The sequence below is a fragment of the Podarcis vaucheri genome (assembly GCF_965113315.1).
Source record: "Podarcis vaucheri genome assembly, chromosome: 3".
NCBI lineage: Eukaryota > Metazoa > Chordata > Lepidosauria > Squamata > Lacertidae > Podarcis > Podarcis vaucheri.
Window position 1 is genome coordinate 112,914,280 of NC_138761.1, and position 26,975 is coordinate 112,941,254.

At 43.5% G+C, this 26,975-nt stretch overlaps 1 protein-coding gene across 3 annotated transcripts in view; it reads right to left on the reverse strand.

Annotated features, from left to right (window-relative positions):
* PLCB1 (phospholipase C beta 1) overlaps positions 1 to 26,975 on the reverse strand; it is a 497,312-nt gene that overhangs the window by 125,851 nt on the left and 344,486 nt on the right. For all 3 annotated transcript variants that reach the window (XM_082215463.1, XM_082215464.1, XM_082215462.1), the window contains 4 exons: positions 15,760 to 15,917; positions 8,497 to 8,579; positions 5,538 to 5,622; positions 2,534 to 2,711 (listed from right to left, as the gene is read on the reverse strand). In XM_082215463.1, coding sequence (XP_082071589.1) covers positions 2,534 to 2,711; positions 5,538 to 5,622; positions 8,497 to 8,579; positions 15,760 to 15,917 — 504 coding nt within the window. The remainder of the gene's footprint in view (positions 1 to 2,533; positions 2,712 to 5,537; positions 5,623 to 8,496; positions 8,580 to 15,759; positions 15,918 to 26,975) is intronic.

Consider the following 26,975-nt stretch of genomic DNA (forward strand, 5'->3'; position numbering starts at 1 on the left):
TTGTGCGCCCATCTCACTCAAGAGGCCGGGGGCCAGCGCTGTCCGGAGACACCTCCGGGCCACGTGGCCAGCGTGACAAAGCTGCATCTGGCGAGCCAGCGCAGCACACGGAACGCCGTTTTACCTTCCCGCTGGTAAGCGGTACCTATTTATCTACTTGCACCCGGGGGTGCTTTCGAACTGCTAGGTTGGCAGGCGCTGGGACCGAACGACGGGAGCGCACCCCGCCGCGGGGATTCGAACTGCCGACCTTTCGATCGGCAAGCCCTAGGCGCTGAGGCTTTAACCCACAGCGCCACCCGCTTATAATACTAGCTTGTTAAAAAAGCAGCAGCAGTCAATATGAGGGATGCGTCAAGTTCCTTTTTCCTTTGCCAGACTAGCACAGAAGAAGTCAGGTCATCAGCCTTGAAAGATTTTTTTTTTAAGTTTTAAAAACATGGAGAGGGAGAAAAGGCCCAAAGGAAAACTCTAGGCCACTTCATCCTATAGAATACAACGAGCTCCTCCAAAGACAAATTCTGAGAAATTTCTCCTACCTTTTCCCATTTTAAAGACTTGAGTCTTATCCTTCCCTTCACTTCCTCAGTTCTTGAGGGCTTTGTTTCGTGCTCAGGGGTGGGGCTATCGTTTTAGCAGTGAAACAGCACAGGCAATGAGTTTATGTGTAGAATCTGGAGAGTCCTTCTTTTCTGACTCTCAGCTAGACCCCAATCTGGGCAAACCTGTGCTCTCTGCGCCTCCTGAATAGCCTCTTTTGTAGCTAAGCTGAGCAAAGCGGTGCAAAGTTTTAAGGAACTGCTCTTCAAGAGAAGAAAAAAGTACAAACACTTCTCAAAGTTCTGTTACTCAAGCAACATTGCTGAATGGATGTCATGTTGTCATCAGCTACTTATCCTTCTATGGAACAAAGGAGCTATTTCTCAGCTGGGAAGAAGTAGGGACCAGAAGAAACGTACCAATGTCCCCACTGTGGAAGGACATGTGGATCCAGAATTGGCCTCCACAGTCACTTACAGACTCATTGTTAAAACCGTGTTTATAGAAGACAGTCTTACTCGGCTATGAGTGATCGCCAAAGAAGAACAAGAAGATAGCATGGAAATATTTGTGATAACATCATCTATCAATTAGCAGCCACTTTTGAAAGGACACTTTCTCCCCCAGCCACACTCTACTTCTCTCTCTCTGTGTGTGTGTGTGTGTGTGTGCAAGACTGTTTGAATTCTCTTGTTGAAGGGCTGTGCTATGTGTGAGAGAAAAGGAGCTATTAGTCCAAAGCTTGAAATCCTATATTATGATCTGAAATAATGAGGCTATCTTTCTTGGGGTACAGGCATGGAGAAATGAGGCCTTGCTCTAACAGACTTCAGGAATGGTGTCCTGGTGTTGATGCTACAAGACAGCAGAAGCTTCTGAATGGATGCTAACAAGTGAAGAACCAAGGGGGAAAAATTGGTTATGGTTTGACATAAAAAGAAAGATGCTGCTGTCATGGAAACGAACTGCAGGGAGTTGGACACAGTGGCAGAAAGCAGGCAAGAATCACGAGCTTTGCCTTACTTGGCACAAAGGTTGAGGCTGAGCAATATTGAAGCAGCAATAGTGAGGATTTGCCTGTATTGATTCCCTCCATTAGAGGTGCTCAGCTGACCTGCTGTGGAATAATTCTGCCCCTGAGGCATATTCTGAATATCCTGAGGCATATTCAAAGTTTGTCAAGAGTTTCACTTGCAAAGGATTTTTTTTTTAAGGTGTTTTAGAGTGGCAACAAAGAGATGTCCTAATACAGTGGTACCTCGCAAGACGAATGCCTCGCAAGACAAAAAACTCGCTAGACGAAAGGGTTTTTTGTTTTTTGAGCTGCTTCGCAAGACAATTTTCGCTATGGGCTTGCTTCGCAAAACGGAAACGTCTTGCAAGTTTGTTACCTTTTTCTTAACACCGTTAATACAGTTGCGACTTGACTTCGAGGAGCAACTCATAGAACGGGGTGTGGTAGCCTTTTTTGAGGTTTTTAAAGACTTTGGTGATTTTTGAAGCTTTTCCAAAACTTTCCCGACACCGTGCTTTGCAAGACGAAAAAAATCGCAAGACGACAAAACTCACAGAATGAATTAATTTCGTCTTGCAAGGCACCACTGTACATGCTGGTCCCCTTCGATTTTCTGTGTAACATGTGCAATATGTAAATAATTAAATTTGCATGTGAGCATTAGGAATCAAGCCATAAATGGCACCTCCTTTATTAAGGTGACCATTTGAAGAGGTCTTCAGATCTGTCTGCCAGACCACTGTCTGGAAAATAAAGTAGCTTCGTACAATACAAAATCTGGGCATCCCTGTCCAACAAAGTGTACCATATGTTTTTTGAAGAAGTCGAGGATAGCTATGACTATCAGAACCAGTGGCTTGCATTTGTATTATGCAGAGGATATTTGTGTCTATGTGTGTTTAAAAGGGGTAGTAGTTTTGTAACACGTGCTCCCCCGCTTTTAAAAAACAATATATTGCAGGGAAAGTGTTTGTTTACCGGCTCCAGGAGAGGAGGGTTCAAACCCGCTGGAAGCATCGCTACATGCATTCGAAGCTTGTTCAGACAGTTTTTTCCTCCCACTGCCATCCGCAGACTTCTGGGACTTCTTTTTATTCTTCACCAGAATTTTGTACATCAGGTCTGCCGGGCTTGGAAGAGGAACGCCACGTTCAAGCTGAGAAAGGAAAAGAAACCGGCAGTAAAGCTGTGTCTTTTTTGAAGCACGATTTCTACACGTTGGGAGACATTTGGGCACCTGAGGCCAACCACAAAAATGGTGTCACCCTCCCCAGGAAAGAAGAGGCAAGGGAAATCTACATTGTGAACAGGGGGTGGGGAGAAGGAAATCAAATCAACCTTACCCTATTGGTTGAAGTGGGAATAAAAGGCTGCCATGGGGAGGCGGGGACAGACCCGCTCTGAATCATGGCAGGTGGATGCAGAGCCCAGGAGACCCCAGAGGGCAGCCCCCACCATTTCCTGTCTCAGAGTGGGAAGAGATCCGCAGTGCCTCCTATCTGCCAAGAGGCCATAGCTGTCAATGTTTCCCATTTTTTAAGGGAAATTCTCTTATTCTGAATAGGATTCCTCGCAAGAAAAGGGAAAAGTTGACAGCTACACAAGAGGCCACTGTGGAGGTGGCATGGGGGTGGGGCCTGCCAAGGAAGCAGAAGATGCAGCCACTGAAAAGCATGCCACAGCCATCACTGCCACTGCGGCGGCAGCAGTGGCCAATGCATTCCTTCGAGGCTGGATCGGCTGCCTGAGGCAGCAGCTGCACCTTGATATAATATTTTGCCCTTTCATAGAATCATAGAGTTGGAAGAGACCACAAGGGCCATCGAGTCCAACCCCCTGCCAAGCAGGAAACACCATCAGAACACTCCTGACATATGGTTGTCAAGCCTCTGCTTAAAGACCTCCAAAGGAGGAGACTCCACCACACTCCTTGGCAGCAAATTCCACTGTCGAACAGCTCTTACTGTCAGGAAGTTCTTCCTAATGTTTAGGTGGAATCTTCTTTCTTGTAGTTTGGATCCATTGCTCCGTGTCCACTTCTCTGGAGCAGCAGAAAACAACCTTTCTCCCTCCTCTATGTGACATCCTTTTATATATTTGAACATGGCTATCATATCACCCCTTAACCTCCTCTTCTCCAGGCTAAACATGCCCAGCTCCCTTAGCCGTTCCTCATAAGGCATCGTTTCCAGGCCTTTGACCATTTTGGTTGCGCTCCTCTGGACACGTTCCAGTTTGTCAGTGTCCTTCTTGAACTGTGGTGCCTTTGTAAGGCTTCACTCACATTCGTTTCGCAGGGGCACACCTTGTATCCATATGGCCCTGCTTCTTCCTTTTGCCAGAGGTCTGCAACCTTTTTCAGCCATGGGCCGGTCCACCGTCCCTCAGACTATGTGCTGGGCTGGACTATATTTTTTTTTTTTTGGGGGGTGAACAAATTCCTATGTCCCACAAATAACCCAGAGATGCATTTTTTTAAAAAGCACACATTCTGCTCATGTAAAAATGCTAGGCAAACCCCACAAATAACCCAGAGATGCATTTTAAACAAAAGGACACATTCTACTCATGTAAAAACATGCTGATTCCTGGACCGTCTGCGGGCCGGACTGAGAATGCAATTGGGCCACATCCAGCCCACGGGTCTTAGGTTGCCTACCCCTGGCCTAGACACACCCTCTTCGTCTGCCTGCGGCAAGGGACAGCTCTGCCAGTTGATTTGTCAATATGCCAACTTTTTGTTACGGCTGAGGAACGCTCATGTCCAACGTTTCTTGATTTCAGGAGGCTTCCTGTGTCCCAGTTACGAAAACAACTACCTGGGGATTTCCCCCCACATAGAAGAAGCACTGCACTTATGGGGAAATGTGTGCATGACAGAGTACAATTACTTTACTCAGTTGCAAGTTCAGGTAATACCCTCTCCCCATATGTGGTGGGCTGGCACACAATACTCTGTGCACATCTGTGAAGCCACTAACCTCTTCCTTGGCAAGGATGCCATTTCCTTGCTTCACCTGCAAGATGTTCAGGGATCTGTGGCAGCCCATGTAATCAATATACCTGAAGGAGGATCTCTACCCCCATCATTCTGCCCGGACACTGAGGTCCAGCGCTGAGGGCCTTCTAATGATTCCCTCACTGCGAGAAGTGAAGTTACAGGGAACCAGGCAGAGGGCCTTCTTGGTAGTGGCACCCACTCTGTGGAACACCCTCCCGTCAGATGTCAAGGAAATAAACAACTACAGTCACACCTTGGTTTTCAAACAGCTTAGTTCACGAACAACTCAGAACTTGAATGTCGCAAACTCGGAAGTAGGTATTCCGGTTTGCGAACTTTGCCTTGGAAGCCGAACATCCAGCGCGGCTTCCGATTGGCTGCAGGATGCTCCTGCAGCCAATCGGAATCCTCACCTTGGTTTCCAAACATTTCGGAAGTCAAACAGACTTCCAGAATGTATTCTGTTCGAAAACCAAGGTATGACTGTATCTGACTTTTAGAAGACATCTGAAGGCAGCCCTGTTGAGGGAAGTTTTTAATGTTTGATGTTTTATCATGTTTTTAATATTCTGTTGGGAGCTGCCCAGATTGGCTGGGGAAACCCAGCAAAATGGGCGGGGTATAAATAATAAGTTGTTGTTGTTGTTGTCATCGTCAGAGTGGACTCTGCAATCACGTGATTAATTTCTTTCACAATAGTGCAAGTAATGCACTTGCTGATGCTATGATTCTCTTGACTTTACATGGTACAAAGCTAGACACCTGTTGTGGTGACTCTTTTAAAACTATACTTGGGCACCCTTGCCAAACATCTTTCAAAGTACAATATGTGATATAGCACCTTACCACACCCACTATAACGTGCAAAATAAAGAAGAGTCTATTTAGAGGTGCTATATGAAAAGCAACGGAAAATTCAAAATTGTAAATCAATATTTTTACTGCTACTTCTTCTTTTTTTACCAAAGAGGACCAACTTACTGGGTATTTTTCCAGTGGCTCCATCAACAGGGCATCACCAAATATTAATCTGCAATATTCTGCCATTTTTGCCTGTTGCTTAGGGCTGAAAAGGGAAGAAAACAGGGAATTAAATGAGGGTTATTCATAGCATCGGAAGTGCCAGTAATGGAAAATTTAATATCCTTTAACGAGAGGAAGAGGCATAATTTTTTGAACCTATCCTAAATTATTCTCACTGATATGGAGTCATTACACGATTATTCCGACTCTTGTGACAGTTCCTTTCACATACACTTTTACATTAAAGATACAATAAATGTTCTCAGACATCTGCAGTGGTAAACTGAAAAAGCCGAACCTGCCTCACATTACAGGCAACTAATACGTGCTTAAGAAAATGCAGAAAACGAATGTGACATTTGCATGCTGTTAAACATAAATATCTTTATTCTACTCCTGTATGTAGGTTTGTGGTTTCTGCCTTAGGTTTCAGAGTTTTCTCGGTTTCACATTGCTGCTCAGGGTCAAGACTGGAAAGCAGGCATAGAATAAATGTTGAAGTTTTCCTCCAAATTTCCCAGTTCTTGCCACCTTCTTTTCCCTGTGCCCTGAGGCTACTTGGGGTGGCTTTGCAACTGTTGTTGGGATTATGAGCAATATTAACTGAAATATCCTTGTACTCATTGAGAAACTCGATGCAAACTGGAAATATAATTTAAATGTACATGCATTTTTAATGGCAAAAGCTTGCCCAACAGTATTGTGTGTGTACTGAGGGTTGCACATTAAATGTAATTTTTGGCTGAGAGCAAATGTTCAGAGTCCATCTGCAAAGCAAATAACACTCTGAATCTCTGTACCATCAGAAAAGCTCCTGGAGGAAGCAGTTTCAATTATGGTTTCAGCTTGTGGGTGAGAAATTGTTTTATTAGACACTGAACTCATCTCAAATTAATTTCAGCAGATGAGATATTATTTCTAAGCCCTAGAAGGGGTACCAGAACCACCAATGATCTGGCTGGCTTTTTGTCTCCAGGACCTTTTATTACAGGTTTCCAAAAAAGAGCAGAAAATAACAATTATATCTGCTTTCCAATAAGTTTTGCTCATACATTTCATCCAAAAGTTTTGGCCAAAGACTGATATATAGTGCCACTAGCATTGTTCTGTGTTTGCGTGCTGAGGTCCCCCAAAACACCCCTACTCCAATAACTCACAAATCACACATAATTTTTGTTTAAGGTTTTTGGCATTATTTTGGCCACAACTTTATTAAACATACAAGATGTGAGTGGTTGCTTAGGCATTGGTTATGACTATCTGTCCCCCCCCCCGCCTTGGGGACAGAACTGACTCCCGGATTCCAGCGAAAGCCAGTGTGGGGAAATAAGATCGGGGATAACTGGAGCTGCGACACAGACCCTCAGCTTCTCCTCGCATGCTCCCAGAGGCTTACGCTGCCCAAACCCTATTCCAGGGGTTTGGACGAAAGGATCGTAAGCCCCTGAATTCCTTTAATGGAATTTCCTTGCAGCAGCAGCATTGGAGGGGCAGGCCCAGCCAATCCGTACCCCTCCTCCAACCAATTTTAACCAATGCCTAACCGCCAACCTTACAAGTTGTGATGATTTGCTGCACAGTAGGCAAAAAACCAAATGGCACCCACTAATCAGCCAGATGGCAAAATTCCTACCGGGCCCCTGCCCCAAAAGCAGATGACCCCATGACAGGCATAGCAAGGTCAAAGCACAAGCCCAAAACAAGGGAGGGCGGGTGGGTGATCCAGTGCCCACAGCGAAAGAGAAAGCAGATCACTGTGAGCACTGTTTAAATAATCTCTGTTCCCACCTCCAAATTGGCAACATCAATTTTACCCCAGCAACACCAACAACCAATCCTTGCCAGGCCCCTCTATCCTATCCTGCCTGGCAACTACGGGGTGTCTTGCTTGGCCCCATCCGCAACACGCGCTCTCTTTTAATGAGAACACGCTTTGTACATTTCTTGATTCTGGCATTTCAAAAACAATGGTGACTTTAAAAACATGTGTGCTACCTAGGAGAAACCTATTCATATATTCTAACTGTTGGCTAACTCATGGTCCCACCAAGCCACAGGAAGTGGCCTGAGAGACCACAGACCTTTATCTTCCAATATGATTGGGAGGGTGGAGTTGCTGTCTGCTCTTTAGAGATCTCCTCTATAGAGCAGGCGGAGACATCTTTTATCCCCAATCTTAGCACTAAGCACCACGGGGCTATGATCTGAGATAAAGTTGTCTGCCTGTTCTTTAAAAGGCAAGGTTTCCAGAAATCTGTTTGAAAACGGGCTGTCAAGTGGATTTCCTCCTGTCCACCTGTTTGATCCACATCGAGGCACATACCCCTGCTATGAGTGCTTTCTTTTCAACGTGCAGATATCATGCAAAAATAAATACATAACTTGCTTTGCAGTATGCATATTGTATAGTCGCTGATTTAAAATTGCCACTGTTGCTCTCCTCCCCTGACATGTTTGCTGATTTTGTGTGTACATAAGTCGCTAGAGGTAACCTATCTGGACAAAGACTGCAAATCTAACCCTATGTTCATCTGAGGAATGTTGGAGGGTGTGCATATGGGATCAGGGTACATGTATGTAGTCCGTGTGTATCTGTGTTTTACGTGCAGTGTCTCTGTGTATATATACACTGGCTATGGTCCCCACTGGCATTTGGTCCTTGGAGGGGTAGTTGACTGGCAACAGGGCCCTTGGCCCAAAAAGACCCTCTTCAAGCATGCTGAAAAGTGGTTATGGCACACATTCTCTGCAAAGAAATATGGAATGCAGCAAACTCGTATCCAAACCACGTCCACCACACTTCAGAATGCCAGCGTTTCTTCTCCACGAACTTCAATCGTTTAGCAGCATCAATGAAACATATGCAGGCTAATATTTATTCCACAATATTGCTTACAAAAATATTTTGGCTACTTACGAATCCACGTGATTTTCAAAAGAGAGAAGGATCGGGAAAGGAGACCTCTTAAATGCACATTCAGCAATCGCTTCTATTACTTCCTATGGGAGATGGCAGGGAAGAAGGAAGAAGAACAGGCAATGAGGATTTCTTCTTTTTAAAGAACACATTTCTCTTTCCGGTTGTTGTTTTTAAAACGATTTAACACACAAACATAAGCAGTTTGATAACTTCTCAGGCACAAAGCCATGCTTTCTCATGTTCTAAAAACCTTTAAAAGAGTTGAAGAAGCCCCACTAGCAATTAAGTTATTCTTGATTTACTTTATCGTCTTCAGAATCTCTCCTTCCACTATTACATCTGCTGCCTGAGGGAGAACAAACAACAGCCTGAATGGAAGATTCTGTCTTTGCAGGGCCCGACTGTATGCCTAAAGCTATGCCTTTTGTGGATCATTTTGCATAATTAAAATAGTCACATATTGCCTGACAGCCTTTTTTTTTTACAGGCTTTCTTTCCACAAAACTCTGTTATTTAGCTTAACACATTTCAGGCTTGTTTCTGATGTGGGGAAACCCTTAGATGTGACAGAGAGCGGCTATTGCATGGAGTCAAATAAGGGTGAGCATTTGGAACATTTCCTAAAAGCTGCCTAAAAGCTGACTGGGGTTAGCATCTGTTTATCTAACAGAAGTTAGAAGTTTATCTAACACTTCAGAAGGACAAGGGTCTAGGCTATCTTGGTTATGCCAAACTGGTCTATCGCTATAGTCCTATTTGATTCCCTACGCGATTAGACTCACATGATGGAGAGTGGGGATGGCGGTCACTGGTCGTGTTCTCCCTATCATGTTCCTGCATCTGTCACTGCCTCTCTTGTGGATTAGAAGGGAACTTAAAAATTGTAAGCATAATGCTGGTGGTCAACACAAGGTGTTCAAAGACTCACTCAAGGCAAATCTAAAAAAAAAGTTGTCTAAACACCGACAACTGGGAAACACTGCCCTGCAAGCGCTTCAACTGGGGAACAGCCTTTACCAAAGGTGTCATGGGTTTTGAAGACACTCGAACTCAGGAAGAAAGGGAGAAACGCGCTAAAAGGAAGGCATACTTGGCAAACCTTCATGTGATCAACTCCTGCCCGGAAACCTACCGGTATGTCCCCACTGTGGGAGGACATGTGGATCCAGAATTGGCCTCCACAGTCACTTGCGGATTCACTGTTAAAACTGTGTTTATGGAAGACAATCTTACTCGACTTCGAGTGATCGCCAAAGAAGAGAAAGGGGAAACATCTGGAGCTTGGTGTGTACCCATGTACGCAAGTACAAGAGGCAGGTCCCCTTGTATTTCACTATTAACGTACTTCTTCTTAATTGCATTTCAGTTCAACAATTACTTTGATAAAAAACCTATTTTGTTATGTGCAAATGGCTTTAGATACCTATTAGGTCCATAAATTAACATATAACATATATTCAACACAAAAAACAGTGACAATTTGTTGTTGACAAAGGGCAGCTGGACATACAGAGAGACCCATTATCTTCAGTAGCTTAGGGCCTCATCAAACCTAAATTCGGTCCTGCTTTCATCCTCCAACATGTGATGGATAAAGGCACAGGGATGTGGTGGAGTATTTCACCACTTTCCCTCCTGGGGAAACTGAATGGCCAAATAGGGCTTATGGCTTTGCCCAAAAGCTAACCATTTCAAATGCAGGACAGGAGCAAATCCATACGAGACATGTTTCGAGATGAGTATCTCTCAGGCAAAGGTCTCATGGCATAACCAAGGTTTGCATCCATAGCTGTCAACATTTCCCTTTCTTAAAGGGAAATTCCCTTATTCCAAATAGGATTCCTCGCAAGAAAAGGGAAAAGTTGACAGCTATGTTTGCATCTGAGGCATCACTGCCTGAAAATATATTGCTATGAATGTGTCTCCATCGAGAAAGGGAAGAAAAAGGTCAAGCTACACAAAAATCAAGGGACACGCGTGACGCTGTGGGTTAAACCACAGAGCCTAGGACTTTCCGATCAAAAGGTCGGCTGTTTGAATCCCCGTGACGGGGTGAGCTCCTGTTGCTCGGTCCCTGCTCCTGCCAACCTAGCAGTTCGAAAGCACGTCAAAGTGCAAGTAGATAAATAGGTACCACTCTGGCGGGAAGTTAAACGGCGTTTCCGTGTGCTGCTCTGGTTCGCCAGAAGTTGGCTTAGTCATGCTGGCCACATGACCCGGAAGCCATACACCAGCTCCCTCGGCCAGTAAAGCAAAATGAGCGCCGCAACCCCAGAGTCGGCCACGACTGGACCTAATAGTCAGGGGTCCCTTTACCTTTTTACACAAAAATCGTATTTTGATGGGGGGGGAGATAGCTGACCTGGCAATACAAATTACACCCATCTTGGTAAAACCGTTGTATGTTACAATGAAGTTTGGAAATGAATTCATGGCTCTTTAGATCTCAGCCTCCCATATTTACTCAGTTGTGGCATAAAGAAAGAATTAGGAGAGTCAAATTGCAGCACAGTGAGATCAATTTACTTTTGTGCCTCCGAACATGTCAAATCTATTTGTTGGAGGCAGGGGGAAATGACAGGCCTGTTACATGGAGAACAGCCATGGTCCAAGTATGTGCTGGTTTAATGACTTTGCACCCATCAGCTACTGAGAATTCAAAATTCATTCACACACAGGATATGTTATTTCTCAACAAGAGTGTGTTGTCAAACTGAACAGCAAAGTGACAACAATATTTTTAAACTGATGTTCATGCTAGCATCATCAGAAGTGTAACTAGTTTAGTCACAACATCCTGACGATCTTCACAGATTGCAGAGAAATAGACCATTCTCAGTCCCCCCCCCCCAAAGATAACCAATAACAATGAGAGGTGAGGCCTCAAACTGGTGCTCAGAACATCTGAGTTTATGATGATGTGTAATGTGCCAGACACTTTAACATTAGTCTCTCTCAGAAGCTCTATGACACAAACACATTTTAAAAGTCTTGGATTGCTAAATTAAATTATGAAACTGAATCAACAAATAAAAACATGAGACCGAAGATATCACAAGGAGATAAATGCCCCAATAATATATTTTATTTTTCTTTACAATCCTTATATCCCGCAAACCTTCAGCACGTAAATAACAGGGTACTTAGCAATAAAATGGATGTGGGGAGCCTGTAGTCATACAGATGTTGTCCAGATGTTCCTGAACTTCAGCACCCATCAGCATGGTCAATGATCAGAGGTTGAAGGGGGCTGTAGTCTAGCAACATCTGGGGATATCACATTCTGATAATATAGGCATTATATATACACAGTCTGTTAAGTTGTGGGTGAACATATCAGACGACACAGCGAATCTTCAGACAGCTCTTGTTTCTTCACAGGCCAGAACAGAACTGAGCTGAAGGGTTCAGCCAAACTGCTTATATAGAGCTCAACTACAAAGCAACAGTAACAACTTTCTGTAACTATCCAATCACTGAACGTCACTTTCAATTCCTTATTTGCATATGCAGACCTGAGTGAAAACTATCTACAGTATCCCCCTGCTGGCCCAGGGTGAGAACTTCAGTACATAACACAGTCCACAACTTTGAAATCATTCATGGGAAACAGTAACAAAGTTAGATTACTGCAATGCATTACACATAGGGCTACCTCTAAGTGTGGGGATGATTAGGGAGGCAGGAATGAAGATGGTTCAGAAACTTCAGCTAGTGCAGAATTCAGCGGCCAGGTTGCTCACCAGAGCAAGACAGTTTGAGCATATTACACCGATCCTGGTCCAGCTGCACTGGCTACCAATTAGTTTCCGGGCCCAATTCAAAGTGCTGGTTTTGACCTGTAAAGCCTTAAACAGCTCAGGACTGCAATACCTCAAGGACCACCTCTTTCCATATGAACCTATCCAGACCCTGAGATCATCTTCTGAGGCCCTCATTTCTGTGCCTCCTCCTCAAAAGGTTTGGAGGGTGGCAACATGAAACTGGGCCTTCTCTGCAGTGGCTCCCCATCTGTGGAACGCCCTCCTTAGGGAAGTTTGCCTTCATTATACACCTTTATGCACCAGGCAAAATAATCATTTTTAACCAGGCCTTTGGTTGATCTGATTTACATCCTATGCCCTTTTAAAATGTGTCTTTTTTGTTGGGGAGGTGCTATTGCGTTGTTGTTTTATTTTTATTATGTATTTTATGGTTTTATATCTTGATTTTATTCTATGAATCGCCCTGAGACCCCCAGGTATAGGGTGTTATATAAATTCGATAAATAATAAAAATAAAAAGAATTGTAACTAAAAATATTTCATCTACGGCTACCCTTCTTGTGTGGAATAAGATGCTGGACTAAATGAGCCTTTGGTCTGGTCCAGGAGGGCTCTGCTCAATGTATGAAGGGATAAACAGGAATGCAAGGGAGCAGTCCTGCCGCTGCCATGATGGGCACAGTCTCAGCATCTTCGTCCTCACCTGCTCCAACCCTAACTTTGGATGGAGCAGAAGAATCTTTCCAAGTTTAACTGTCCACACTCAGAATCCTTAGTGTGAATTATCCCAGTCACACAGGGTTCCTGCCTGTGTGGAGGAATCTAAATACACTCAGCTGAACAAGAGAAGATTTGCCCTCCAGCCCTTCTTCTTAATGCCTGAAGGTTTGAGGCTGCAGCCAGTGGGAACGGGGCTGTTTGAGGCGGAGCTGGCATTTGTGACTGTGCTCCTTCCTCCACAAACATCAGATAGATGCAAACACCTCAGCAAGGCTTGAGGTATTTGTTTTAAGGATATAGAAAGTGTGTGGGAAGCATTTTCATGACACTTAGGGGGTTTGCTTTCATACTATATCCTACAGATCACAAGATACTCCATTCTATTCCAACTCCACATAATCTCTAAACCTTTAATGCATTTTAAGGCTATTTCCACAGTCCAGGGTTTTTGTTTGTTTTTCCATGTGGGATTTTCATTAATTCCTCAAAGCACTGTTGTGTAAATCTTGGAAGTACAGTATAATGAAGGAGCAAACTATAAACTGTCTGAAAAGGTATATGAACCAAACAACCATTGTTTCTGGATGGACAAATAATTACTGACGAATAGTCAGTAACTTTCATGAAAGAAGATCAGCTGACATTACCGCAAAGGGAAGTCTGAAGGGTATAGATAATATGAACTGAGGGGTAGTTAGCTATACATTTCTTGTAACTATCACATTTTTTCAGTTCTTCAGATAATTTTATGAAAAGCTTGAAAGGATTGAAATAGTACACAAGTAAGCACAAATTCCATGGTATAACCAGGGCTGGATTTAGGTTGATAAGGCCCTAAGCTACTGAAGCTAATGGGGCCCATTATATGGCCAGCTGCCCTTTGTCAACAACAAATTGTCGCTGTTTTTTGTGTGTTGAATATATGCTATATGTTAATTTATGGACCTAATAGGTATCTAAAGCCATTTGCACATAACAAATAGGAGCCTACAAAACACAAAACACTGTTGCTGTATGTAAGTTTTATTTTATTTGTTTTTTATCTTATATTTTGGAAATGTATATCCAGGTGTTTTCCCTTTAATTTTTTTGGGCCCCCCCAAGAGAGTGGGGCCCTAAGCTATGGCTTGTATAGCTTATACGTACGGTGAATCCGGCACTGCAGTTAACACTAGACAATCATGGTGGAGAGACTTATTTAGATTTTGTAATCACACCATAGCATCATCATAGTTTCCCTATCATGCAATAAAAGTGCCTCCAATCTGTCCATTTACTGTTTTACTTAAAAAGAACAGTAATTTTCAATCCACTACCATAATGTCCCCAGATTAAGTGTTAGTTATTTTACCACTGTTCCTTGGATGCTAGTCAATATGTTATCCAGCACAGATCCTTGTTGACATTAGAAGATAATATATCTTGCATTCAGCTCGTGGAACCATTTGAGGCTCTACTGCTGTCCATTTCCTTATAGCTAAATGCAGCATCAGTGGCACTCTTCGAGCATTGAAAAAATGTGTTGAGCATAAAGTATACAGGGGGAGCAGGTACTTGTGTGGCAGCCCTGCCCTCAATGTTCTCATTTGTGCCTGCTCCAATGCCATCCTTCTCATGTTGAGTTGGGAGGTAGGAAGGTTGAGGGTAAAGATAAAGGACCCCTGGATGGTTATAAAGGTAAAGGTAAAGGTACCCCTGCCCGTACGGGCCAGTCTTGACAGACTCTAGGGTTGTGCGCTCATCTCACTCTAGAGGCCGGGAGCCAGCGCTGTCCGCAGACACTTCCGGGTCACGTGGCCAGCGTGACGAAGCTGCTCCAGCGAACTGGCACCAGAGCAGCACACGGAACGCCGTTTACCTTCCCGCTATAAAGCGGTCCCTATTTATCTACTTGCACCCGGGGGTGCTTTCGAACTGCTAGGCTGGCAGACGCTGGGACCGAAAGACGGTAGCTCACCCCGCCGCGGGGAATCGAACTGCCGACCATGCGATCGGCAAGTCCTAGGTGCTGAGGTTTTACCCACTGCGCCACCCGCGTCCCCTGGATGGTTATAAGTCCAGTCAAAGGTGACTTTGGGGTTGCAGCGCTGATCTCACTTTCAGGCCAAGGGAGCTGGTGTTTGTCCACAGACAGTTTTCCGGGTCATGTGGCCAGCATGACTGAACCGCTTCTGGCACAACACAACACCATGACGGAAACCAGAGCACACAGAAACGCCGTTCACCTTCCCGCCGCAGTGGTACCTATTTATCTACTTGCATGCTTTCAAACTGCAAGGTTGGCAGGAGCTGAGACAGAGCAATGGGAGCTCACTCCATCACGGGGATTTTGAACCACCGACCTTCTGATCTGCAAGGTCCGACCACAGTGCCAGTTGAGGAGCTATGCCAAACACACCAAAGGATGTTGGAGTAGGTCCAGTCAATGTGCGCTCAACTCTACCTGATGCTTTTGAATGTGCAGATGGCTACTGTCTCTCCATTTACAGTTTCTCTTCATTTGAAAGCTCTGCATCGCACCAAAGACCTCATTGCTAGGCTTCAGCGCAGAAATGTACGCTACGCTCGACAAGGTAATTCAGTTGCTCTAGTCTCCCAGATGAGAATTGAAACAAAAGCTTCAGTGAAGACTTACGGCACGAGTCTCCAAGATGCCCACGACAAGTGCTACTGGAGACCTTCCCACATTTTCCTTCCTCCCTTAGCCCAAAATAAGCTAAGTGTATGTTGCAAACTGGCCCTTGCACAATAATATCAGCGACACCGCATAACGTACCTTAAAGGATATCTCAGTTGTCATGGTGAATCCATGTGTAATAACGGGCTCTTCTTCAGCTGTTCGGCCTTTCCAGCAGTCCAGCTCGACGCAGCGACAGCCAGACAATAGCACTTGGCGATACATCTCTACGGAAGAGTTACCGGCCAGCTGTCCAGCTGCAAAGACATAACGAGGAGCATGAAACAAGGGGACCCATTATGGGCTTATGGACTAAATGCACATAATTTAACCATAATGAAAGCTTACATCATCCGTTTCCCCCAGTGGTGACAAACAAATGGACAAATCCATTTAAGAGGCATAAAATGTAATGAAAATCATGTCCAATTAGTCAATACCGAATGGTTCTGATTTTTCCTTCGTATTCAGCACTGTAAATCAGAGATGGCTAAGCTGTGGCCTATCAGATATTATTGGACTCCAACTCCCATCAGCCCCAGGCATGGACAATGGTCAGAAATGGCAAGAGTTGTAGTCTGAACAACCTCTGAAGGACCATAGGTTAGCCGCCTCTGGTGTGCATGATTTCTGACCTAAAGAATATTGCATTGTTGTGTGTGGTGGTAGACCTAGAAAATAAGAGGGAATATCACATGCACAACAGTTCAGATTCCCACTGGTTTCAAATGTTTCTGTATTTCTAAAATGCTAAGAAATACCTTTGCCTGTTGTGGTATTTCTTGTGAGAACCATGAAATATAAACAAAGAGGATGAGAGAACTGTACACTGTACTGCTCCGTGTCCACTTTTTAGGGTTTTAGTCTTGTTTCAAATGTATTTCTAATTGTGTTTTTAATAATCATATTGTAATCACATTGAGACAGCAGCTTAGATTCTCGTGTTACTATTAATTGCCTTTAAGAAATCTAACTCTTGTAAATGTGTTCTGAATAATACCATTAAAATGCACTTGTGGCAGAAACGGCTCTTCTGTCAAAAAACGTATTATAATTTAGTACAGTAAAAACAACAAAAAGTTTGCAGTCTCTTGTACAGTTGACACCACCTTAGAGCTCTGTTGTGCCAACTGATAAGCACTGGCAGTTCACACATGTTTTCACAACTCCCGGAATTTAATGTGACATTCTGTACTTAACTGGTTTATAATGAAACACTGTACACTCAATGGGCCCCAATCTAACCCAAGTGAAACACTTTCATTGATTTCCATGAGAGTGACTTAGTTATGTGCTCAACTCTCTTACTGGTCAATGAGAAAGGCTCACTTTAGGTAGGGTGGGTTTAAAAAAGTTTGGAGTGTATTTTATTGTGAAAAGCTTAAAATGGTTGTATTCAAAGTAGTGCTTCACAGTGCCTTGCGAGAGTGGAATGACTTCAGTTTGTGCAATAGGACACTTTCTTCCTCTCCTTCCACCATCTGCCCCCTCAATTTGTTCTGGGGTTTCCTCCAGAGCAGATTTGGGGACAGCCTGGGACATACTGTGTGAGGCAAGAAGAGGGTAGGGAGTCTTTTTTAAAAAAAATAAGTGGGCATTTTCCCACTCACACATTTAGTTAGTTAAATACCACCCAATATTCAATCATAGATCAATAGGCTTGAAACAGGATGGCCTTCTATAATGGATGCTGTAGCAGTAGATTTCCTGAATTGGTTGGACTAGATTACTTTTGAGAGCCTTTTCAACTTTGTGATTCTCATCCATTATTTTCTGCTTTGCTTTTCAAGCGACCCATGCTTTAGGGTAGCAATGTGCTCAACCACCCAATTAAGTTGGTTAGCTGAATTAGGTTAACTAACTGATTAATTGTTGCTTTTCCCCTGTCCTAAACAATGGTTATTCAATTTGCTTTGCTTCCTTCCATTTTAATATTCCGTTATATTTCTTAAACAAGTAATAATTATAATGTTTTGCTTGCATGATTTTGGAGGGAACAGAACACACACACACACAAAACCACAGGAGAATCCAAAGGGAATCTGCATGATTCACATTTGATTGGAAATGGGGCACCCAATTACTACTTGTTAAGCCTTCACACTCCTGGGGGTTTAACACCGAAACCTTGGGTAAGAGATTAAAAAACACACACCAATCTGTTAAATGCTTAAGCTGTGTGAAAATAAATTGGAAGAAGCCATTTAAGACAGGGCTTTTTGCTTAAGCTCGACTATCAGATTCTAGAAAGTCACAAAGCTTTGGCACGTTTAGAATTCCTTGTCTTTAGGGTTTCCCCACATAAACATTGTCACCTATTTTTATTTTGTATAGACGTTCAACAGGAGGGAGGAGGCATCAGTTGAGCAGCAGCCCAAAGTTCAGACTCTTAAGCTTTAGCACTAGGCCACAAGAATATAACCAAAAATTGCTCCTCCTTCACTCAAAAGCAGTGGTCGGTGGACTAGGGGACTAGGCTAGTCCCCTAAATGTTCCTTGCAAATTAGGATATTAAAGTATGAAAGCCTAGTTCCTCCAGGCACAATGTTCCGAAGGTGTCTAAGAACCCTTTCTGCCACCTTCCCAAACCCCGCCCAGGTTTGGGAAGGAGGCGTCAGGGCTCTAACATCCTGTCAGAGGCCTTGTGAGTAAAAGAAAGAAAAAAAATCCTGAGAAGCTTCTGCCCATTTTAGGAAGAGAGGTGCAATGCTCACACGAACAATGTTGGGACATCACATGCACAACATCACCTCCCGCCCAATCGCCATCTCAAGCATGTAAATTGCCATATACAAATGTCATGAAAATGTGTGAGCTCTTTTTGAGTGAGGCTCCTTCTTGATGATACATGAATGTCCAGTGCGGCTCCTTTAAAGAGTTATGAGCTGGGATAATTCTGCATGATGCTTCAGTGGCCAAGGATTCAAAGAGAGGGTTCTTCACAACTCTATTTCAAGCTTTTCAAAAAACTACTTCACACATTGCCACAGTTATTACTGCAGATGTTTTGGATTTCTGAGGTCCTTGACCCCCACAGGCCTTTTGTAAATCACAATATGAAAGATTCATGGCAAAAGATAATAATCTTGGCTTCTATTCTGTGCTGAACTGCTTGAAACCTCTTTGGAAGAATTATCAGAAAGGGTGAAAAAGTCACCAGCTTCTATCAGCATTTAATTCCCAGCCTCTCAGCTAGATGTACTCGTCCTGGATGCAAAACAGCGCAGTGAATTTGAGTGGCTTTGGATGACCAGTCCTTTCCCAAGAAATGCAACGGAGGAGATTGCTCAATTAAGTGTTTCAAACATGGTTTGATGAGTCGGACTGAATTCAACACAGGTTCCGTCCCTAACTAACTCTGCCATGGATTGATTGAGAAATGAAGGAGGTTGAGACGTGGAGCTCAGAGAGGAGGAAACAGCTTGGTGAAATGAGCACACTGTTCCAGGTGCAACTGTCAACAAACACTTCTTTAGGGATGACTAAAGAAGATATCATGTGTCATAGGAAGATTTAAGGACAATCAAAGAAAGATTTAAACATTTCAGTACAGTGGTACCTCGGGTTAAGAACGTAATTCGTTCTGGAGGTCCATTCTTAACCTGAAACTGTTCTTAACCTGAGGTACCACTTTAGCTAATGACACCACCGCACGATTTCTGTTCTCATCCTGAAGCAAAGTTCTTAACCCAAGGTACTATTTCTGGGTTAGTGGAGTCTGTAGCTTGAAGCGCCTGTAACCTGAAGCATCTGTAACCCAAGGTACCACTGTATAGTATAGTAAAGTATAGTATAATATAGTATAGTATAGTTTTTTTCAGGCATCCCCAATCTTCGACCCTCCAGATGTTTTGGACTACAATTCCCATCATCCCTGACCTCTGGTCCTGTTAGCTAGGGATCATGGGAGTTGTAGGCCAAAACATCTGGAGGGCCGCAGGTTGGGGATGCCTGGTATATATATTTGATACAACCAGAAACAGTATTCACTCCTTTCAAGAGCATTGGCTCAATGAATCATAGAATTGTAGAGTTGGAAAGGACCCCAAGGGTCCTCGAGTCCAATCCACACAATGCAGGAATCTTTCACCCAACAGGGGGCTTGAACCCACAACCCTGAGATTAACAGTATCATTCTCTACCAACTGAGCTATCCTGACTGCTATTCTTCTACAGTTCTCCATGACATATTCTTGTGAACAGGGATTCTCAACTCTCAACAAATGTGAAAGATCAGAAGAGAAAAAGGCTTCTTTGTGTTGATGAGGAAATGAGTTTCTTTGTCTCAGATTAGATCTAATATAAATGAGATTACGTGGCAAAAGAAAGTTCACACCTCTCATTGAGTTTCTATACATATATAAGGTACATATGTAAGAGGCTCATTTATAATTATATTTTGGGAATTATTCATGTTCTTATGCAGCTGCATTGTTTTAAAATTTCTGGATGTTCCATGAGCATATTATAAAGTAGTTGTAATCTATGTTATAAATCAAGCACTGTTAGGAGTCATCCCCCCCCCAATGTGTTTCTTATCAATAAAAAAATTGGTGTGGCATGAGGAAATTTTTATGCTGAAAGTGTGGCCCAGAGGGAAAAAGTTTGAGAACCACTGACATAATCCAAGAAATCATTAAATGTGGCCTTCCTCCAGAAAATACTGCATTTGACTAATAGACTCAAACAACAAGAAATTAATCAACAAAATCTACAGAATATTAGCTGACGATTCAAGACCAGCTGGACAAAGAAAAGTGAAAAGAAACAATTCATAAAATTAGTCCCAGGATGGCTGCAACACAACAGTTCTCAGGGCCAATGTCATGTTATATAGAGGAAGCAAAGAAAGGAATGAAGAGTAATTGGGTATGAAGTATGGGAACAGCATCATGTTGTTGCTGCACATGTTGATGTTGCATCAGCATTCACCAACCTGGTGCCCTCTGATGTTGTTGGAAGACAACTCCCATCAGTGCCAACCAGGATGGGCAATGGTCGGGGATGATGAGAATTGTACTCCAAAACATCAGAAGGGCATAAGGCTGGTTATGTGCTATAAAATCAGCTGTGTGGAGATCTACAAGTAGAGGGTATGCACTCTGTCATGATGCAGATGCCATGTTTTGCTTTTAAAGGCATGACGTGTGTATGTGTATCTGTGAAAGCTTAGGAAAGTGTGCCTTGTTCATCATTACGGATAAATGATCATTGTTCCTTAGCTTTTGGCATGGTACAATGAGGTGCTGCAGTCAGTTCTTCACTGTGACAACCGTAATAAACTAAGCTGATAGCTAGAAGAACTCTATTGGAAAACTGAGCTCCAGATTAAAAGCTAGAGGGGATATATATATATATATATATATATATATGCAGGTTTTGGTGTCTTCGGGTGTCTTCCCGTGTAAGAGTCGGGGTGTCTGTGCGACGTTTCGACGAGGTCTCACTCGTCATCTTCAGGCTGGTGCTTTCGGCTTCTTGTTACTGGAACAGAGCAGAGTCTGGTGTTTGAGTTCCTATAAATACTGTTGAGGGGTGTGGTGTATAGCCTCCAACGTTCTGGGCAGAGAGGAAGTTCCTAGATTAGTGTGCCTTTTCTTCTTTTGTTCCTTAATTACTTGAGGGATATCTTGGGTGATTTCATGAGTGATATTCTGAATACCACTGGGTGGGTCATTAAGTGTAGATTAGTTGCTAAAGCTTTCGTGTCTTGACCTCTTGAGCTTGTGAAGAGTTTTTCTGAGAAGATGGCTGTGCTGCATTTAGTTGTGCTCTGGCTTGGCTTCGTGTATAGGGGCGAGCTGTGGTTTTGTGCCTTGTGCCAGCCAGATCTGTGTAGGGATTGCAGGGGGGTGCAGCATCCGGAGGTGCCACTATAGTTTGGCTACTAGATGGAGTCTGTAATATGTCTGTGGAGAGGGTCTGGGTTTGGGTCTGGTGTGGTTGATTGGTGACGGCGTTCTGTGTGCCTCTGGTTCTGGTGTCGGTTTTTGTGGGGAGGGCTAATTTCCAGATGTCTGGCAGGCGGGACGTGTCGTCACGCTTGTTCATGTTGTGAGGGTGTTTCTCTATCTCGATGGCTTCCATGATTATTCTCTTGTGGTGATGTTCCATGTTAAAGAGCAATTTGGAATCTGCAAAATTAATTTCGTGTCCTGTTTCTTTCATGTGTTGGAAAAGAGAGGAAGTTTTTTCTTCTTTTTTGACGGCATTTTTGTGTTCTGCGATACGTGCATTTATTCGTCTGTTTGTTTGTCCAATGTACGTGGCTGGGCAGACTTTGCAGGGTATTTCATAGACCCCTTGGTTTTCCAGCTGGATTTTGTCTTTTGGGTTTCTGAGGATATTGGCTATTTTTTGGTTGGTGCAGAAGGCTGTTTTGATATTGTGTTTATGGAGGATTTTGCTGATTTTGTCTGTAGTGCCCTTGATATAAGGAAGGAGGGCCATGCCATTGTTTTCTTCTGTGTCTTGGTTTTTGGGGGGTGTTTCTTTTTGGATTAGCTTCGTAACCCTGTTTTTCTGGTATCCATTGGCGATTAACACATTTGAGAGATTCTGTAACTCAGTTGTCAAGTGGTCTTTGTCAGCCAGGCGTTTGGTTCTGGAGATGAGAGTCTTGGCTACGGAGTTTATTTGTGCAGGGTGGTGGTGTGATTGTGCATGTAAGTAGCGGTTGGTGTGTGTTTTTTTCCGGTAGATAGTGTGTCCTAGGGAGCCATCAGGTTTTTTGTAGATTAGGACGTCAAGAAAGGGGAGTTAGTTGTTGTCTTCTATTTCCATAGTGAATTGTATTTTGGGGTGTAGGCTGTTGAGATGTGTGAGGAAGCTATCTAGTTTTTCTTTCCCGTGTGGCCAAATTACAAAGGTGTCGTCAACATATCTGAGCCAAAGTTTGGGTTTGTGTTCTGACTTGTCTAAAGCATTGGTTTCAAAGTGTTCCATGTACAAATTTGCGATGACCGGTGAGAGGGGTGATCCCATAGGTGCTCCTTCTATCTGTTTGTATCTTTGTCCATTGTGGATGAAGTACGTGTTGGTTAGGCAGTGGTTGGTCAGGTCCAGGATGTATTTGGGGGGGTTGTATTTGTTTTGAATGGCTGTCAAGGCTTCATTAATGGGCACTTGAGTGAAGAGAGATACAACATCGAAGCTCACAAGTAGGTCATCGGGATGTAGGTATTGTTTCTTTATTGTTTCTATGAACTGGAAGGAGTTAGTAACGTGTGAAGCGATGGATTCTGCATAGGGCTGAAGTTGCTTAGCGAGAAATTTAGCGAGATTTTGTAGAGGTGAGCCTATGGAGCTGACTATTGGTCTGAGTGGTGTTCCTTCTTTGTGTATCTTGGGGAGACCGTAGAGTTTGGGGCATCTGGATGATTTTTCTCTGGGGATGATTCTTAGCTGGATTTCTTCACTGATAGGAGAGGCTTTTATTTTGGATTTGGTGGTTTTTTCCAGATAGGTGGTGGGATCTGTTTTTATAGGTTGGTAGGTAGGGTCTTGGAGTAGATTTGATAGTTTTGCTTGGTAGTCCGATGTGTTCATCACAACAGTGGCGTTGCCTTTGTCTGCTGGGAGAATGATTATGTTGTTGTCTTTCCTCAGGTTGGTGAGTGCTTTCTGTTCTTCTTTGTGTAAATTGCTTCTGGGTGGTTTGCTGGAGCAGAGGATGTTGGTGACTTCAAGTCTGATTTTATTGGCTTCATCTGGGTTGATTTTGGTCAGGCTAGCTTCGACTCCGCATATGATGTTTTCCGTGGGGATGCGTCTCGGGGCGACTGCAAAGTTGAAACCTTTGGAGAGTACTTTGGTTTCAGTTGGGGTGAGGATCCTGTCTGATATGTTATGTACTGTTTGTTTCATGGGTTGTTGTGGAGGGTGGCTGGGCTTCTGGCGTTTCTCTAGTTTGTAGAGTTTGTTGGTGTGTCTGTCTGTCTTATGTGAGGTCTCAGTTTCAGCTCTCCAGACGGCTAGTTGTTTGCATTTGTCCCAGAGTGCAGGGTGGATTTTGTTACATAGTTTGAGGTGAAGAGTGAGCAGATCTTTGTTGGTTTGGTTTAGTAGGTATCTTTTCTTATGTATTTCGTTTCTGATTAGGGATAGTTCAGTTCGTTTCAGGATCCTTTCGGTAGCTGGGGTTTTAGAGTGGAATTTAAGTTGGAAGCATGTGGGAGTTAAGTTGTTGTCTCGGCAGTTGCGTAGGAACAGGAGATCACATAAGATGGTGGCTCTTCGGATTTCTAGTTTCTCGTAGGTTCTTGTCAGCTGGAAGGTTTCCTCCCCGTAGAGGTGAGATATTTGCTTTCAGCAAATATCCAGCAAACCACCCAGCAAACCACCCAGAAGCAATTTACACAAAGAAGAACAGAAAGCACTCACCAACCTGAGGAAAGACAACAACATAATCATTCTCCCAGCAGACAAAGGCAACGCCACTGTTGTGATGAACACATCGGACTACCAAGCAAAACTATCAAATCTACTCCAAGACCCTACCTACCAACCTATAAAAACAGATCCCACCACCTATCTGGAAAAAACCACCAAATCCAAAATAAAAGCCTCTCCTATCAGTGAAGAAATCCAGCTAAGAATCATCCCCAGAGAAAAATCATCCAGATGCCCCAAACTCTACGGTCTCCCCAAGATACACAAAGAAGGAACACCACTCAGACCAATAGTCAGCTCCATAGGCTCACCTCTACAAAATCTCGCTAAATTTCTCGCTAAGCAACTTCAGCCCTATGCAGAATCCATCGCTTCACACGTTACTAACTCCTTCCAGTTCATAGAAACAATAAAGAAACAATACCTACATCCCGATGACCTACTTGTGAGCTTCGATGTTGTATCTCTCTTCACTCAAGTGCCCATTAATGAAGCCTTGACAGCCATTCAAAACAAATACAACCCCCCCAAATACATCCTGGACCTGACCAACCACTGCCTAACCAACACGTACTTCATCCACAATGGACAAAGATACAAACAGATAGAAGGAGCACCTATGGGATCACCCCTCTCACCGGTCATCGCAAATTTGTACATGGAACACTTTGAAACCAATGCTTTAGACAAGTCAGAACACAAACCCAAACTTTGGCTCAGATATGTTGACGACACCTTTGTAATTTGGCCACACGGGAAAGAAAAACTAGATAGCTTCCTCACACATCTCAACAGCCTACACCCCAAAATACAATTCACTATGGAAATAGAAGACAACAACCAACTCCCCTTTCTTGACGTCCTAATCTACAAAAAACCTGATGGCTCCCTAGGACACACTATCTACCGGAAAAAAACACACACCAACCGCTACTTACATGCACAATCACACCACCACCCTGCACAAATAAACTCCGTAGCCAAGACTCTCATCTCCAGAACCAAACGCCTGGCTGACAAAGACCACTTGACAACTGAGTTACAGAATCTCTCAAATGTGTTAATCGCCAATGGATACCAGAAAAACAGGGTTACGAAGCTAATCCAAAAAGAAACACCCCCCAAAAACCAAGACACAGAAGAAAACAATGGCATGGCCCTCCTTCCTTATATCAAGGGCACTACAGACAAAATCAGCAAAATCCTCCATAAACACAATATCAAAACAGCCTTCTGCACCAACCAAAAAATAGCCAATATCCTCAGAAACCCAAAAGACAAAATCCAGCTGGAAAACCAAGGGGTCTATGAAATACCCTGCAAAGTCTGCCCAGCCACGTACATTGGACAAACAAACAGACGAATAAATGCACGTATCGCAGAACACAAAAATGCCGTCAAAAAAGAAGAAAAAACTTCCTCTCTTTTCCAACACATGAAAGAAACAGGACACGAAATTAATTTTGCAGATTCCAAATTGCTCTTTAACATGGAACATCACCACAAGAGAATAATCATGGAAGCCATCGAGATAGAGAAACACCCTCACAACATGAACAAGCGTGACGACACGTCCCGCCTGCCAGACATCTGGAAATTAGCCCTCCCCACAAAAACCGACACCAGAACCAGAGGCACACAGAACGCCGTCACCAATCAACCACACCAGACCCAAACCCAGACCCTCTCCACAGACATATTACAGACTCCATCCAGTAGCCAAACTATAGTGGCACCTCCGGATGCTGCACCCCCCTGCAATCCCTACACAGATCTGGCTGGCACAAGGCACAAAACCACAGCTCGCCCCTATACACGAAGCCAAGCCAGAGCACAACTAAATGCAGCACAGCCATCTTCTCAGAAAAACTCTTCACAAGCTCAAGAGGTCAAGACACGAAAGCTTTAGCAACTAATCTACACTTAATGACCCACCCAGTGGTATTCAGAATATCACTCATGAAATCACCCAAGATATCCCCCAAGTAATTAAGGAACAAAAGAAGAAAAGGCACACTAATCTAGGAACTTCCTCTCTGCCCAGAACGTTGGAGGCTATACACCACACCCCTCAACAGTATTTATAGGAACTCAAACACCAGACTCTGCTCTGTTCCAGTAACAAGAAGCCGAAAGCACCAGCCTGAAGATGACGAGTGAGACCTCGTCGAAACGTCGCACAGACACCCCGACTCTTACACGGGAAGACACCCGAAGACACCAAAACCTGCATATATATATATATATATATATATATATATATATATATATATATATCCAAACCCACAAAAAATATTATTTTTGCCACTAAAATGACATTTCTTCAAGTTTAGGATAGAATGCTTTGAAATTACTTTTTTTCTTCCCTCGATGGATGGCAACATTGGATTATAAATGTTACACTTCCCCCTAAAGGGAAAGACAGAGCTATAAGGTCTAAATAAATAATCAGCACTTATGTGCTGTGAAATTGTTGTTGCTGTTGTTGTTTTACTAAAGACTAAGGTCACAATAATTATGAATAGATCCATGATACGTGTGTGTTTCTCTTTGTGGTGAAATGTCGTTTCTTAAGCATTTGCTTCGCTTAAAATATAACTAAGGGTGCAGTCTCATAACTAGGACCCACCAGTTAGGGGGCTATAGCACTTGTTGGAACCCCGGCTTCATGGGTAGAATGCCGAAAACACCACTGCCATGACAGAGACGCTGATGGAATGGAAATGGGAGTGGAGCCATGGGAAGGGAAGAAGAATTGCACACTTCTGTCACATCCTGTTTCCCTTCAATTTGCTCACATGCCTCTGACAAGGCACAAAAATCAGCACACCTCCAGTATATGAACCTCATGCAGAGAGAGCGTAACAGGACGTGTGGCATGAGACGTGCAGCATGGGCCCAGGCTGTGCACACCTATAACTCAC